At 42.7% G+C, this 16,790-nt stretch overlaps 1 protein-coding gene across 5 annotated transcripts in view; it reads left to right on the top strand.

Annotated features, from left to right (window-relative positions):
• Positions 1 to 16,790, top strand: part of TMEM266 (transmembrane protein 266) — a 98,178-nt gene that overhangs the window by 37,846 nt on the left and 43,542 nt on the right. For 4 of the 5 annotated variants that reach the window (XM_081876323.1, XM_081876320.1, XM_081876321.1 and 1 more), the window contains exons 3-4: positions 4,949 to 5,137; positions 15,983 to 16,137. In XM_081876323.1, the coding sequence (XP_081732449.1) occupies positions 4,949 to 5,137; positions 15,983 to 16,137 (344 nt within the window). The remainder of the gene's footprint in view (positions 1 to 4,948; positions 5,138 to 15,982; positions 16,138 to 16,790) is intronic. The other variant, XM_081876322.1, reaches the window with a different exon arrangement.

The following is a 16,790-nucleotide window of genomic DNA, read 5'->3' as shown; positions in this document are numbered from 1 at the left end:
GACTGCAGAAAGTTTTCCAATGTCACTGCAGATTTTAGCTAAGGCTCCTGGATGCTCTTTGTCCTGAAGTGGGACAGGCGCTTCCCACTTCTCACAGTTTTGCTGGAAGCAATCCTTCGGGAGAAAGATGATTAATGGCAAGCTCAGAGGAATCAGTCTGTGTCCTACATCATTCTGAGCAGGAGGAAGGAATAACTAGCCTTTGCTGAAGTAGGCGGAATCAAAGTACCTGTAATCATTCCTCTCTGTGCCCCCTAGCAGCGGGCGAGCCTCGTCGCCCTGAAATGTGAACTCCCACAACACACAAGGGTGAGTAAAAGAAGAAACAAAAATTATCCCATAATCCCTGGCCATTGACCATCCTGAATGGATCTGATGGGAATTGTAGTTCAAAACATCTGGAGGACACCAGATTCTGTAAGGTTGGTCTTAACAAGAAGAGTGCAGTATTTACCATAGATTCCGGCGTATAAGGTGACCTTTTAACCCTGGAAAAGGGGGTTGCCTTATACGCTAGGTATGGGTGGCGCGGAGCGGAGCCCCCCCCCCCCCGTTGCGGCAGCAGCGGCGGCTCTGAAGCAGCAGCAGCGAGCGGCAGGCTCAGCTCCGCACCGGGCGACTGGGCTTATAAAACAAATCCCCAAATTGCAGCTGCTAATTTGGGGGGTCGTCTAATACGCCCAGTCACCTAATACGCCAGAATCTACGGTACTTAGCTAGAGTACAGGTGACTTCTTGTTTTCGGTTTTTTTAAAAAAACACGTGCTTTTTAAAAGTGCCCCTGTTGAATTTCTACTTTTCTAATCTGCTCTTCCTATGTAATCCAGGCACTGTTCTCTTCTCCACTGTAATCTAGGAACACAGATGGTTAAAGAAACAAAACACCTTGTGCTCTGATTGGCTCCTCCTTTTTCTAGTTTTCTAGTTTCTCCAAACGAAGTACTGTATCTGGTTAAGGTTCTTGCATAATTTCTGCCCCTTGTGTGGAACATGAGAGCTATTAATATTATACAGATGATTGTCCATGTTACTTAAATCAATAGAGGATTTTGATCACCTGCTTCAGAGAGGAATGTCTGCAGCCAAATTATAAAGGAAAAGTTGGGGCGTTGGGATACAAAACATTCTTGTGGCTGCTTCCCTAAGGAAATAATCATGCCTTTTTATAGTCACTATTTTCTTTTCCCTCCTCTCCCCTTCCCTTGAGAAAATCTGCACAAAACACCCAGCAGTTGCTTTAAAAACCCCTAAAAAGCTACCCTGTGTTATTGGAGCCCAAACTGGAGTTCATGCTGAAGATTTATGATTGAGTCTTCTGGTATCTGTCTTTAAAGCATCTGATAGGGTGGGGTGCTGTTCCCTGTAGCGTATCTCCAATTTTAAATTTCAACTGCTTGATCTGCTATTAAGTGTGGGGGGGGGGAGGAGAGAATTTGGGGTACCTCTCCTTCCCTGCTCCAGTGGTGTGTGTTTTTGTGTGTGTGTGTGATGTAAATCAGGTGTTAAAGAATTGCCCTCCTCCCCCAGCATCCCAGCCCCAGTCTATATTACTCCCTCCATGGCTGCTTTTAGGACACTGGAAGATGCTTTCATGCATTTTCTCATATAATATCGAATTATAAATCTGTAACTACATCCCAGTGTGGGTCAAACTGGAAGAGAGGCTTTGGCCTGGATTTATGGGGAATCGCATCCCTCCCTCATAGGGCCCCGTGTGCAGCTCTCCTCAGCTTTCTCATCAGTTCTGTTGCATGTAAAATAAGATATATAAGATATATTTTTGTATATGTAGATCACTGAACTGTTTTTGAGGACACGTAATGAATGTCCCCATGGGTGGTGTTGGTGGGGCTGAAGCCCCGGGTCTGCTGAGTCCAGGCCCCTTGCCTGCCCCTCCCTTTTTTAAGCTTTACCTTTTTCTTTTTAGTTTGATTTCAGGGCAGGTGGGTGCCCTCAAAAGCGCAAACTCCAGCTGCCCACCATCTTAATTTGCCAAGAGGCCTCTATACTTCCAAATAAGGACTTTCAAATTGTGTCCTGAGCCTTCAGTTCCTTTACCTGAGCCCAATGACTAGAGTAGCATGTAAGACATAGACACCGTTTACTCATGATAGTTCCATTAACCACCATCATCTAGAACAGATCTTGCATCACCTCAGACCTTTTGAGATTAAAACTGAGTGCCCTGATACATTTGTACATTCTGTGTCCATTCACAGGAATATTTTCAAGCAGAGGCTTCAGTCTCATATCTTGGATAATATTTTGCCCTCCTCCACGAGTGGTGCTCTCTCTTTTGATGGCTATGCAGAAAGAATTACTGTATATGTATAAGTAGATAACCCGGGTTGGTGCCTCCGGTAATGGCTGAATTCATCTGATCGGGAGGAATTTGCCCCGTGGGAATTTGGGTCTGGCCGTCACGGCGAAGGCGGAGACCCACAAAAAATCACAGGCGGGAGAAGCCTGTGAGCGTGGGATTCGGCGGGCACCTTTTGCGCCTCCCCTACTCGCGGGGAAACCCGGTTTCGGGGGTCCGGAGCAACGTGGGGTGAGCGGCGCGGTGCTTCGAATCGTCTGCTTCTTCCACGGAGCGAAGCCGCATAGCTGTTGCCGGAGAGCGCTGACTTTTTCCTGTGGACAATTTGATTTTAAAGTAATTACCCATGAGTAGAGCTGAAGCGGGAGAATTGGATTTCTAAAAGTCTAATTTGGTATCGTAACAGGGAGGTTCAATACAGGAAGTCCGCCTTCCCCTTTTGTAAATAGACTGAAGCATTGAGGCTGCAAGCTGAAGCCTTGGAAAGCCTATTGTAAAGGACTAAATTTCCATCGGTAAAGAACATTAAACCCCCCCTTGGAGGCAGGAGAAGAGGGGGGGAAGTTGTGAACTGAATATGCCTGCGGGAGAGAGCGAAGAGAGTTAAAATACCGCCACTCAGACCCTGGAAACGGGCTGCTAGCAGGACTGACGTTCTTTGGAAGGCTCACTGACAGCGATTAGAACGCTCCTTGACAGCTAGCTAATAAGAGAAATACATTGTTTCTACTGTCTCCGTCTGCTTTTAAAAAGGAGTAAAAGTAACTGAAAATTGAAACTAACTTCATTGTTTGAGCTGTGTTTAAAAGAGGACATTATTGACTAATATAAACAGAAACTGTTTCCCCCTAGAGGAAGCTTTTGAAACTGTTACAAGAGCTGGGCTGGGGAATTTCCGGCTGCAAGATAAAAAGCTGTGAGACTCTGGGACTGACCTTGAATCGGTTAAGTGTTATGGCAAATGGAAAGGAAAAAACGGACTAGTCAATTCCTGAAAAAACATTAAGGTCTGGGAGGACTTGGCAGCAATCTAGGAGAGCCTCAATATCAGGCCCCCCTGCTTCTTCCGCTATTGCTTTTGTAACAGTATATTCAAAATCAAGAGGAATGTCGACAGAAGAGGCCTTAGCGGTTGCATTAAGTAAGATAAGTGATTCACTGGAACAGCTTAACAAGAAAATAGATATGACAAAGGCGAAAGTGGACACTGCAACTATTAAAATTGACTTAAATACAGAAAGTATAAATAATCTGAGACAAAAGGTGAATATCAATACAGAAACAATCCAGAAATTGATACAGGAATCTACTTTGATACGGCAGACTGCGGAGGAAGCTAGGGAGAAAGCCGTTGCTGCTGAATGCAAAGTAACACAATTGGTGAGAGAGAGAGAGCCCCAGCCTTACAGAGGCAACTTGATGACCATAAGTCGACACTTGCTATGATTGAATTTAAAGAAAAACAGACGAATTTGAGGATCAGAGCCCTACCTGAAGTGGAGAAGGAAAGTTTGATAGACTTCTTCACACAGGAATTTGCTGATTTTGGGGACTTGGATCTGGGTCAAGAAGAGTTTAAAACTGTGAGGGCCTTCAGATTTGGAAGAGGAGGGAAAAAGAGAAGAACAGAATAAGAGACTGTTGGCACTACCAGAAGAACCTAGAAGTACAACAGCCAAGAGTGGAAATTTTTAAAGACGTCCCGAAATACCTTTTGGATCTTAGGTCTAACTACGGAGATTTGGTTGCCCTGCTGAGAAGGAATAAAATCATCTTTAGGTGGGAGTTTCCCCAAGGTCAATTCTTCAGCTTTAAAGGAAGGAAAATAAAAATAAGATCGGTAGAAGACAAAGTAAAGTTTTTGTATAAATATGAAGAAGATCTGCAGAAGGGACTTGGAAAAGAGCTAAGAGCATCGGACAGAAGATCACCAGGTTGATGGACTATATGGAATTGGCGGAAATGACTGGCAGAATCCGAGACCAGGGAGAAGAGTCGGTGGAAGAAGATTGGAAAAAAGTTTAAAGACTATTTATAGAAATATTGTAAAATTAATGAATGTTAGAAAAATGTTGGAATGAAGTTATATGGCTTTAGTAGAAATGTTATAAGGAATTAGGTATAAATAGATTATTAGAGTATTAAAGGAAAAATAAGGTTAGAATATGTTAAGATAATTATAGGTCAGAAAATAGAGGAAGATGGAAAGGAATTGCTGAAACAATTAATAGAAGTGGAATACAAAAAGGGAGGTGTGAGGAGGTCGTTGAAACAAGTGAATGGAAGATAAGATACTGAAATTGTATGATGTGTGTTAAACTGTTTTTGTTTTGTTTTGTTTTGTTTATTGCGTTAGTATTGTGTAATCTTTTTATATTGTATTGTCTTGTCTTGTCTTTTTTCTTTTTTTCCCCTTTTTTGTAGTGTTTAAAAGTAATAAATATTATTTTAAAAAGTAGATAACCCTGTTTATATTCTCTGTGCTGCATTACAAAGGATGATTGCACAGCTTATTGTTATATAAAATAAAATTTGAGTGGTGCCAGTTGTGGTATATAGCTTGCCATTTTTGGTGATCATGTGTGTTCTGTTTTTTGTTTCTCATTTCTGTTGACTTTATTTGTTTAGGTCTCCTATAGAAGGCGGAATTTCAGAAGTTGAAATAATATCTCAGCAAATAGAAGAAGAGAGCAAAAGCATAGCACCTGTACAGCTTGTTAATTTTGCTTATCGGGATTTACCACTAGCTGCGCTAGATCTGTCTGTAGCAGGTTCCCAACTCTTGTCAAATTTGGACGAGGAGTACCAAAGAGAAGGGTAAGTGCAAAATGACATATTTATTTGAAACCTTTCTTTTTTAAAAAAAATAAATTAAAAATTCATTTTCACTTTTAACATTTGTCATCATACACAAATCATAATCATTTTACAAATAGGATTCTCAGAATCCCCAAACTTCCCTCCACACCTCCATGGTTTCTCCAGATATTCTTTTCAAACTGCATTGTATCGTATTCTCCATAGTTTCTTAAATCTCAATTTTATCATAATTCTTGCTTCATTGCAAGTGTTTTTAAAATCCTGCCAATGTTTTCAATTGTTTATAGTGTTCTTTTAAGTAACTTAAAAAAAATCCCCATTCTGTGTTAAATTGAGTATCCTCTTGATCTCTGATTTTCCCGGTCATTTTCGCCAATTCGGCAGAGTCCATCATCTTTATTGGCCATTCTTCTTTTGTAGGTAAATTGTCCTCCTTCCATCTTTGGGAAAGTGGCATATGCGCAGCTGTTGTAGCACACATAAATAGTCTCTTCTGATTCTTAGGTATTTCTGGACCTAAAATTCCTAGTAAGAAAGTTTCAGGTTTTTTTACAAAAGTTATTTTAAACATTTTTTTTCAACTCATTATAAATCATTTCCCAATATGCTTTTGTTTTTTTGCACATCCACCACAAGTGGTAAAATGTGCCTTCCTTCTCTTTACACTTCCAACATGTATCTGTAGCAGTTCTATACATTTTTGCTAGTTTAGTAGGAGGTACCAATGATACATCACTTTCATATAAATATCTTTCAACATACAACATGCTGTAAGTTTTAAATCTTCCCTCCATATTTTTCTCCATCATGCCAGTTGTATATTAGGTCCAGTTACCCTTGCCCATTGTATCATTACTGATTTCACCACTTCTTCTTTAGTATACCATTCTAACAGTAGTTTATACATTTTTTAAATCAGTTTAACATTATTCTCCAATAGTTCTTTTTCAGACCTTGAAGTTTCTGTATTAAAACCATTCCTTTTATCCTTCATACACACTTCATTTGATTAGTGATATTGCAGCCAGTCTTGTCACCAAATGTCTTACGTCCTCAAATTTTTTATTCTCAATTGATCTTCTGCTTCAGATAGCAACTCTTTTATAAGTTGCCCACTCACTTTTTGCATTAAGTTTTTTCACAGACATTGCTTCCAGATCCACCAAGGTGTTTTCTGTTCCAATAAGTTTTTATATTTCTCCCACACCAAGTAAATTGATTACGGACCCTTACACGCTTTTGTCTTTTCATACCATAGATATGCATGCCAACCACATCTATTATTGTGACCGTCTAAGTCCAGAATATCCACATTCTTTAAATCAATCCACTCCCGTAGCCAGCAAAGACAGGACGCCTCATAATATAATTTTAGATCTGGCAGGGATCTTTCTTTAGTGTCAGTTAACAATTTATACTTTATCCTCGGTTTCTTCGCCTGCCAGATAAATTTAGAAATATCTTTCTGTTTTAAGTGTCCTGTTCCACTGACTCCTGGGATCAACTGGAACGAAAATAACATTATTAGCAATACATTCATTTTTCCTACTAATATCCTTCCCCACAGTGAGAAATTCATCCTCCCCCATACCTTCAGATTTCTCTTTATTTTTTCCCAAGTGTTAATATAGTTATCTTTAAAAAGTTTATATTTTTGCTGTCAGCCATACTCCCAAATATTTCACTTTTTTCTCTATTGACAATTCTGTTTTTTGTTGTAAATCCTTATTTTGTTGTTCTGCCATATTTTTTGCCATCATTTTTGTTTTATTTTTGTTTAACTTAAAGCCTGCTACTTGACCAAACTCCAAAATTTATGCAAGACCCTCGGTATACTTACCAATGGGTCACCCATTTGAAACATTTCTATCCCCCCCCCCCAATAAGATCAAGGCAACTTGCAGCCCACTCTTTAGTAAGAACATAAGAAGAGTCTGCTGGGTTAGGCCAGCATCCTGTTCTCTCAGTGGCCCAGCAGATGCCCCAATGGAAAACCAGCACGCAGGATTCAAGCGCAAGACCCCTCTCCCCTCCTTCCCTTTCCAGAAACTGGTGTTCAGAACCATACAGCCTCCGACTGGAAGCCGTGACAAAATACTGGTGTGATAAGTTTATATCTGCCAGCTCTCATTAATCTCCTCATTACAATTTGTATTGTAAACCGCCCTGTGATCTTCGGATGAAGGGTGGTACAGAAATTTAATATTTTTTTAAAAAAGAAAAGGAATAATAGTCCATCTATACCTCGAGTGACAGTGCTGGATCTAAGGGTACCGCCACACTCTGAATCTTTTCCTTTTACAGGGAGTGCAATCTGATCCAAAACAGTCTAAAACCACCTAACTGGGTAGACGAACAAACCAGAAACTGTACCTCCATCTTGTCTGATTGAACCTCTGTATATTGGCCCTCATACAGTCCATTATTTTTATTTATTTATTTCATAAGATTTGTACACCGTTTGATTTTTACAAAAGAAAAAAAAACCAGCTCAAAGCTGTTTACAAAGAAATAAAACAGTAAAGTGGGGAAAAATTCACAACCATACTTTAAAACACACAAAAGTTAAAATACTAAACCAGATTAAAACCCCATCATTATGAGCTTTAAGCACTGGTTTAGAATGCTTACTGGCTCCACCTGGGTTGCATGAAAAGGAAAGGTAGAGCTTCGTGTCATTGCATATTGACAGCGCCTGGGTAGTGTCTCCCAGTGGCTTCATATAGACCTTAAGAAGCGTAACGGATAAAACTACCCTGTTGGACAACGTATCCTCGGTGCCATGAGGCAGAGCAATAGTCAACACTTTCTGGAACGGCTTTCCAAGTAGGAGTAGAATCACAATTCAGACCCTCAACTCAAGAGAGCCTATCCAGAAGGATGCCACAGTCAGTAAATTGGGGCCTGTTGTTAAGAAGTCTCCACTTGGAAAATTATCCTGTGAAAAGTTCCCACTCATCTTGGGCTCCTCGCCACCACCTTCCTTGAAAGGTTTTAAGGCTCCTTAACTGGTGTGGTGAGTTGACATCCCAATACATGCAGTGCTGCTGTCCAAGTGGAATTTTGGTATGAGAGATTCCAACTGCTTTGAGGTTGCCAACATAATGTCAGGAATGAAGATGCTCAGGAATAAAACTGACATATCTAGACACTTTTTCTGTATTTAACTGAGGCGACTTTCCTGCATACTGTGTTAACATTGTGTTTACAGTACATGCTTCAAACGGTTATGTTTCTGAACAAGAAATGTTTTGAATTATCAGGGGCAAATAATCCGCCCCCCCCCAAAAAAGCAATGTTTATTCAGAAGAATGCTGAAGCATAAGTTCAAGGATACGAAAAAAACTGAATAGTGTAATACAGAGCATTTTTATTGTTCAAAGTGCTTTGCATATGTTATCCTGATGTAATTATCCTACGTGAATCCTGCAAAATAGGTTATTTTTATTCCCTACTGCAGTTGGGGTGGAGGAAAGAGGCCAAGAGGGTGGCTTGCCTCTTGATCGACATGCGGGAGTCACTACTAGTAGCTTCCTAATTCAGAGCTCATTCCTTTAGCTGCTGTGCTAAGCAGCTTCTAGCGCTTACATTGATAGGCACTTGGAGGTTAAATCCAATATTACTCAGTGGCGTCCTGTATGGCATGGAAGGGGCACCCTCCCAACACCAATGTGACTGGGGGTGGGAAGATCAGGGCTGCGTGGTCACACTGGCGAACCAGCCTGGTGCCTGCCTTATCTGCCCCCTTCTGCCTTGCAGCATGGAGGGCTTCTGTTCAGGGTTCCAGCCATTCCATTCTTGTGTACAACCACCCCTCTCTTCTGGTGCCCCCACTGCTCCCCCCAGTCAGCATTTCTTGTGGTATGGGCCCTGCAGTGCCCAGTCACAGCTGCATTAAAGGCTTGGATTTCTTAAGCAGCTCTCGCATTGATCCCCAAGGACATATTTTGATGTGAATGGAGTCAGCAAACTGTCGGTTGGCCAGTTTTCACTCAGGCTGTTCCATACTTTGGTTTTCTTTTAAAATGGAAGTCCCTCACTCTTGTAGAGCTAGACAAAAGCAAGCCAATGTTCAGCCAATGAGTGATGGGAGCACTGGCAGCCATAGTGCTTGGTTTGTTCATTGTAGTTTTAAGTGAAGAGTGTCTCACCCACTATCTGGAGAAGGGACTTCCAGGTTCATTTTGAATCCGTGTTTTGAAAGAGAAGTGATTGCTACTGCTCGTGAGAAATCTAGAGTTTGAGTGTAGCTGTGCTTGGGCAGTAACCTATCTACCCTGAAACAAAATGTTCCAGCAAAAACAGGAGTTCATACTTATTATAAACTTGGGCCTTATTTCATTGGGGGAGAGGAGGCAATTTCATTCCCCCAACCTTGAGTTAGAAATGTTTTTATTCTTTTGCTTTTAACCTGAATTCTTATGTTCTCATTTTGTATTTTTGTGTTGTGAACTGTGGATGAAGGGCTGTATACACATTAAATAATAACAAGGAGTGAAACAGGCTAAATTTTGGACAACTGCATATAGTCTGTAAGCCTATATCTGACCTTCGTTTTAACCTATCTTCCTGGTGGCAAGTGCCTAATGTTTGTTAATTGTCAATCTTAGTTTCATTCTTGTCCTGTAACCTAAAGCAGATCACGCAGTTGGGTCAGTTTTGCAAGAAAGGTCCTATAAATATGCCAACTAGTATTTTGCTAAGGGTTTTCAGCTGGAGGGAAATGCTGATAGGATTTCTGGATCCATGCTGCATCATTTGCAGGGAAGACAGTGAGAAAACCCCTCTTGTGACTTTCCAAATTTGGTTGCCCAGATTTGGGAGAACATGGAATATGGCAACTAAAGTGGAAAATGCTTGAAATGACCTATCCAGACAATGACTTGACTTATTTTTCTAGATACCCTATTGCATTCCCCCTCTCACTTCAGCAGCCAGCGTTCTGTAGCCATGGAGTCCCCTCTGTTCTCGCTGGGCTGCTTTTAGGAGTGTTCCCCCCAACCGCCAAGTTGGCTTATACCGTCATGCGTGGTTTGTTGATATTTTGGCTGCATAAGCCTGTGAACTGAAAAATGGGATCACTATGAGTATACAGATGACATGAATTAGTAAACGTGAAATGATAATCCTCTTAAAATACTCAAATTCATCCATGTGCTCCTGTGGCAAACAACTCCTAGGTCTCCTCAGACATCCTCAGGCATCCTCATCTCCTTAAAATCATTTTTTACACTGAAGGGTTGGGCTTCCATCTGTCCATCCTTAAGTGACCTGTTTCTTTTCTGTTTTGTGATCTTCAAATCATACTGAGCAAAACTGTGTACCTGTTAATATGCCACAATGCGGCACGTTGGAGTAGAGGACCCCCCCCCCCCAAGGCAAGGAAGCGGAAACAGGGGCAGCTGTTAGCAGCTTGAGTTGAAGTGTTTGTCATGGCTCATTACCAAAGAAATATGGTAATCCTGTCCCACTCTTGTTCCATGTTGAACATTCATTTAAATACTAGTGTATTACAAAAAATCTGAGCTGGTAACAGATTGGCTTTACACAGAGACAAATGTTGAAAGATGTGCTTTTCTTCCTTCTCTTTTATAGTGGCATTCCTGACCTTTCCCACTCGTTATATTTTAAAGACTTTTTTTTTAGTGTCCTTGCTTCCTTGGAAGCTACTGACCATAGTTTCCCAGTTCAGATACAGTAGGAAGCTGGGGCTTCTGGGATTGTTTCTTTGCTTGTGCAAAGCAACTCATTTATATTTCTGCTTTTTAAGCTGTGATGGTCATCTGAATCCAGCCACTATCATAACTAAACATTTATAACAGGACTGTCAAACAGCAGCCCTTTTTTATTATAACAGTTTCATGCAAGCTGTAGGTCAGGGATCCTCAAACTACGGTCCACGGGCCAGATGCGGCCCGCCAGGGTCCTGAACCTGGTCCGCCCGGCAGTTGCAGAACCCGCTGCTGTCTAACGGGTCTTGGCCCAAAACTTTAGCGGCACAGGAACATGGTGGGTGGCGCCAGGGAACATGCGAAGGGCCAGGGAAGGCGAAGCCTCATCGGCCGGGAGAAAGGCTGCTCTAGCTTGACGAGGCACGGAGGAGCCCCAGGAGCGGCGAGGCTGTTGTGGACTGAACCCCGAGGTTTTCTCTCACTCCACGCTCCTTTCTTCCTGTCGCCTTGCTAAGCAGCTTCTTTTCCCCGGTTCGCTTTGCACTTCCCGCCCTCCCTGCTTTGTTTCCTGGCAGTTTCAACCGAAAAGCCGCTCCTCTCGCTTCCCTTTCTTTCCCCGGTTTCCTTTTCTTCGTCTTTCTTGCGCAAAGGCAGTTTCTTACTCAACTATTCCCTCAACAGTCATTTGGCTTCGAGCGCCACATTTTGCTTTTCATTCTCCCGTTCCCTGCGAAATCGCAGGAACAGGAGAGAAGGGGAGTCGTCATGCCGTCATGCTCTCCTGTGCATTTACAGCCTGCCTTAAGAGAGAGATGATTACCTGGAGACCCACTTCCTTTCCTGCAAATCCCCAAGCCAAAGTCGCCTGGACTCTGAGGGGAATCAGTACACCGAGCCTTAACCTGGGAGTTGCCCCTGCTTGCACTGAGGGGGAAGAGACCTGCACTGGCCATCGCCCGCCTCCGGCAGAGCCGAGGCCTCCTCCATGGTTTCTCTGCAGGATCCCGGCGAGGGCTGCTCCTTCCATCGTAGCTTCCCCTTCTGGTCGGCAGCGCTTGCAGTCTTCGCCTTTGCCCGTGGCCAGGGGGCAAGGAGATCCCCTTAACCGGTCACTTTCTTCACCTCCCAACAGTCAGGGTTTCAGAAATCTCCAAGAGCCTCTCCCTTTAAGTGGACCCAGCCTTTCCTCTCCCCCCTTTACACACACTTCTCATCCTCCTTCTCCTTCTTTCTTCCTCCTTTGAACATTTCTTGCAATCAGAGTTTATTCTCCAAAGACGTGCGTGTAACACAAGTGAAACCCCCCCCCCCCGATCATCACATACTTCCAAGCCCATGGAAAGAACACACACACACAGCACCAAGTTAACTGGAAGTTGCTGGATTGGACCAATTCATGGAGGAGAAGGCTCTCAACAGCTCCTAGTTGTGATGGCCAAGCTCTGCCTGTGCTGCCTCTTCCAAGTCTTCACTCTTAGAGCAACTGCACTGCATTTAATCCAAATATATCTTCTTGAAAATGTTCACGTTCTGCAGAAGAAGATCCTTACATTTCTGGCAGAACAGAGCAAATTGGCTAGTGCCCATAATGTCACCATGTGCAATGCCCTTAAAGTATATTGTAAATATTGTATTTTTTTCCTGTTTTTGTGCACCACAAATAAAATATGTGCAGTGTGCATAGGAATTCATTTATATTTTCCCCCCAAACTATAGTCTGGCTCCCAGCAGTGTCTGAGGGACAGTGGACTGGCCCCCTGTTTAAAAAGTTTGAGGACCCCTGCTATAGGTAGTGAGTGCCCTGGTGCAGGGTTACATTATTCCAGAAAATGCCTCTCCGGGGCCAATGCCATCCATTTCCAGAATTGGAGAACTGCTAGTTCATTGGTACAGCAAATGCTCTGCATCCAGAAGGTCCTAAGTTCACCTCAAGTTTAAAAGTATTGGGAAGGACCATGAAACCCTGGAGAATTGCGTCTAGTTAGAGGAGTCAGTGGGCAAAAAATGTGTTCTCTTCCTGTGTTGCTCATTTCAGGTTACATTGACAGAGTGCTGTGATGGATCACATTTTGACTTGTACAAAGCTCAGTGGTTGCCTGAAGCTGGCTGCTACCTCTCAGCCTAACCTACCTTACTGGATCATTGTTTTGAGGATTAGAAGGTGTGTGGAGAGCTCCTGGGGGAAGAACGGAATAAAAATATTACTACAACTTAGCTCTCCCTTTTAATCTATGCTGTAAGATGGAACCGGGCCCGACCTCAGTGGCAGAGGGCAGGCTTTGCAAGCAGACTGTCCCCGGTTCAATCCCTGGGATCTCCAGGTCGAAACTGGATGGTTTCCTGGTCTGAAGTCCTGGAGAGCCACTGCCAGTCAGTGTAGGCAATACTGAGCTAGATGGACCCAGGAGTCCAACCGCATGTGAGGCATGTTTGTATGTTCTTGTGCCATCCATAAATACAGCTGTTGTCAAGGGGTGAGCTATTACACAGAGCCTTGCCAAGTGGTCCAGGCAGCCTTCCCTCTACACACCACAGACTTGTGGTGTTGTGGAGAAAATCTCGCTTTAGTGTTTTCTGAGCCACTGCAGATAAACAACCTTTGTACTGTGACAGGACGCGGGTGGCACTGAGGGTTAAACCACAGAGCCTAGGACTTGCCGATCAGAAGGTTGGCGGTTCGAACCCCCGCGACAAGGTGAGCTCCCGTTGCTCGGAAGCTGTACGCCGGCTCCCTCGGCCTGTAAAGCGAGATGAGCGACGCAACCCCAGAGTCGGCCACGACTGGACCTAATGGTCAGGGGTCCCTTTACCTTTACCTTACTGTGACAGGATTGGCCGCCTTATGTGGCATGTGCTTTTTTAAAATGTTTCTTTGTGGCACCCATAGCATGCTGACCAGCCCTTTTGTGTGAATCATTGTTTTGCCTGTATCAGTATTCTCTCCTACATTTTAAACCAAGTAGCATGATTTATGTGTGGTTGAACGCAGGCATGTCACTCAAGAACTGATTTAAGGGCGGTGGGAGGTCAATATAATACTTTCAGCTGAGGGCTGCATCTTTCGCTTCAGGAACATGTTCCCAGAAGTACCTGGGATTTGGCGAGCTTAACCTCTTGACCATCTCTCTGTTGCTCAAAGTTTCCCCCTCCCTTAGAATTACTGTCACCACATGGACAACTTCAACCAGTTGTGATGTGTCTGTCATGTTTTAGCTTTTGGTCTTTGCAGCCAGGAGGTTGCCCTCTTGACTGTTTTGTGGTGGCATGCTGTTGGTTTTTAACCTCAGACTCTATTCTAATTCATGGGCTTTATTTAAAGTTTCATTTGAATGAATGCTCCTTTGCCCCAAAGTGGAATGATTCTGCAGGAGTAAAGCCCATCCTTGGCCACCTCTTTCTTCTATGCCAACAGAATATTTTTCTTCTTGAAAATGTTTGCTGTAGTTTGATAGTGGCTGGTGACTCTTTTAAATTTGTACTTTTCTGCTGTTTTGCTGTTAAATGTGTTTAGATAATACAAGCTTTTTAAATATTTATATATAACTTCGAACACTTCTGATGAATGGCAAACATGACTCTATGTAAGGAAACAATAAAGTAAGGTTTTTCCAGGCACTTCTGGCTCTAAACACATCTTTTATCATTGGCAATACAAACCTGTGCCAGTTCCATTACTGCTCTCAATTTTTTTTGCAAAACCTGTCCCAGTCAGATTGAAATTAAAATGTTATATTCTATAATCTCTGTAAAGACATGCATCTCTGCCCTCTGCTGTCCATTCTGGGAAATTTATAGGAAAAGTCAAGAGTTAAACAGCAGAGTTGTACAGTGGTACCTCGGATTACAAACATCTCGGGTTACAGACACTTCAGGTTACAGACTCTGCTAACCCAGAAGTAGTACCTCGGGTTAAGAACTTTGCTTCAGGACGAGAACAGAAATGGGGAGGCCCCATTAGCTAAAGTGGTGCTTCAGGTTAAGAACAGTTTCAGGTTAAGAACGGACCTCCCGAACAAATTAAGTTCTTAACCCGAGGTACCACTCATGAAAATGGTATGAAATGTAGAGAAAAGACAAAAGCAATAATGTAGTGCTAGTAAGATCATTTACAGAACCCAAGTAGTTGCTCAGTTTAAATTTAAAACGTCTTGTCAAGAAGCTGTGAATTTAGAAAATGGAAACATCGATGCTCCTAACCCTAGTGGGGTGGCTCAGTTGGTGGAACATGAGACTCTTCGTCTCAGAGTCATGGGTTTGAGATCCAGGTTGGGCAAATAGATTGCTGCATTGCAGGGGGTTGGACTAGATGACCCCCAGGGTCCCTTCCAACTCTACAATTCTATGATTTTCATAACACAGCACATCTGTAGTGGCATTTAGAACCTTTTAAAAGAAGATTGTTCTGTATGGTGATGTTACTCCTTTTGTTTCGCAGTTTCCCTCTAATGGGGAAATCTGTGGCCCTTTAGATGTTACTGGAATCCATCAGCCTAAGCCAGCCTGGCTGATGACCAGAGATGGTGGGTGTTGGAGTCTTAGCATCTCTACACGTGGTCTGATGTAGATATGGGCAACAGACTAGCACAGCTATCCCTCTGAAAAGGAATAGTATTTTTATATGGAAGCTTTGATTTGCCAGGTGTCCAGTTCTGTGCTACTTGCGGAGCAAATACAAAGAAATAAAAGAAAACAGGCATTCATCATTCCAGTAAGAGTTGGTTGTTGTTGTTGTTGTTTATTATTATTATTATTATTATTATTATTATTATTATTATTATTACTTTACAAAATTTATATACCACTTGATTGTAAAATGGCTGACAAAAAGGTAAAACAATACAATTAATAAAAATTTTCAACCATACTTAAAAACATACGAAAATTAAAATACTAAAAGATTAAAATTACCTCAACCTTATAAGCATCTAGGTAGGCTTGTCTAAACAAGAATTTCACCTGTAATGTAAAATGTACCCAGAGATTCATACTTATTCTTTGTATTGTATAGGTTGACCAAACAGAAAATATGAGTATTCAGAGGGTGTTTTTCGAATGAGATTCCTTCTGCTCATACAGACAGCTGTACAGTTTCTGTCCTGTTACTCTTTACCTATCTTCCTTTTTTCCTGTCGCTTTTCTTCCCTTCTTCCCCCTCTTTTTCTTTCTTCAGATCTAACTGGCTTAAGCCGTGCTGTGGGAGGCGAGCTGCTGTGTGGCAGGTATTTTTGCTCAGTGCAAGTCTCAACAGTTTCCTGGTAGCCTGTGTAGTATTGGTGGTGGTCCTGCTGACTCTGGAACTCCTAATAGATATAAAGCTTCTCCAGTGTGAGTAGCAGGTTTTTCTTTTTCCTGAAACTTTTGGCAATTATATTGAGGCTAATGCACTATGGGTTGCAGGTGGGTGGGTGGAAATAGCTTGGGAATAGTGTCTAGATCAGGCTTCCTCAACCTCGGCCCTCCAGATGTTTTTGGCCTACAACTCCCATGATCCCTAGCTAGCAGGACCAGTGGCCAGGGATGATGGGAACTGTAGTCTCCAAACATCTGGAGGGCCGAGGTTGGGGAAGCCTGGTCTAGATTGTATGAGGTATGAAGTGTATGGAATTTTGTGAACCTCTGATGTGCTGATATTCCTTTGGGGCTCATCCCAGAGCTAACATTACCCACTGTCTCCCCACCTGTCCCATTCAGATGTACATTTGAATTCTCCCCCCCCCCCCCACCGGCAGCACTATGGGGTTTGTTGGTCTTCCAGAGTAATTAATAGGGCTGGGTAATATGATTTTCAACATTGCAATATATCACCAGCTAAACATTGCAGTATTTCAATATACAGTGGTACCTCGGGTTACATACGCTTCAGGTTACATACGCTTCAGGTTACAGAATCCGCTAACCCAGAAATAGTGCTTCAGTTTAAGAACTTTGCTTCAGGATGAGAACAGAAATTGTGCTCCGGCGGCGCGGCAGCAGCAGGA

The sequence above is a fragment of the Podarcis erhardii genome (assembly GCF_964252035.2).
Source record: "Podarcis erhardii genome assembly, chromosome: 9".
NCBI classification, from domain to species: domain Eukaryota; kingdom Metazoa; phylum Chordata; class Lepidosauria; order Squamata; family Lacertidae; genus Podarcis; species Podarcis erhardii.
The sequence above is the reverse complement of the archived record's forward strand: the minus strand, read 5'-3'. Positions and strand labels throughout refer to the sequence as shown.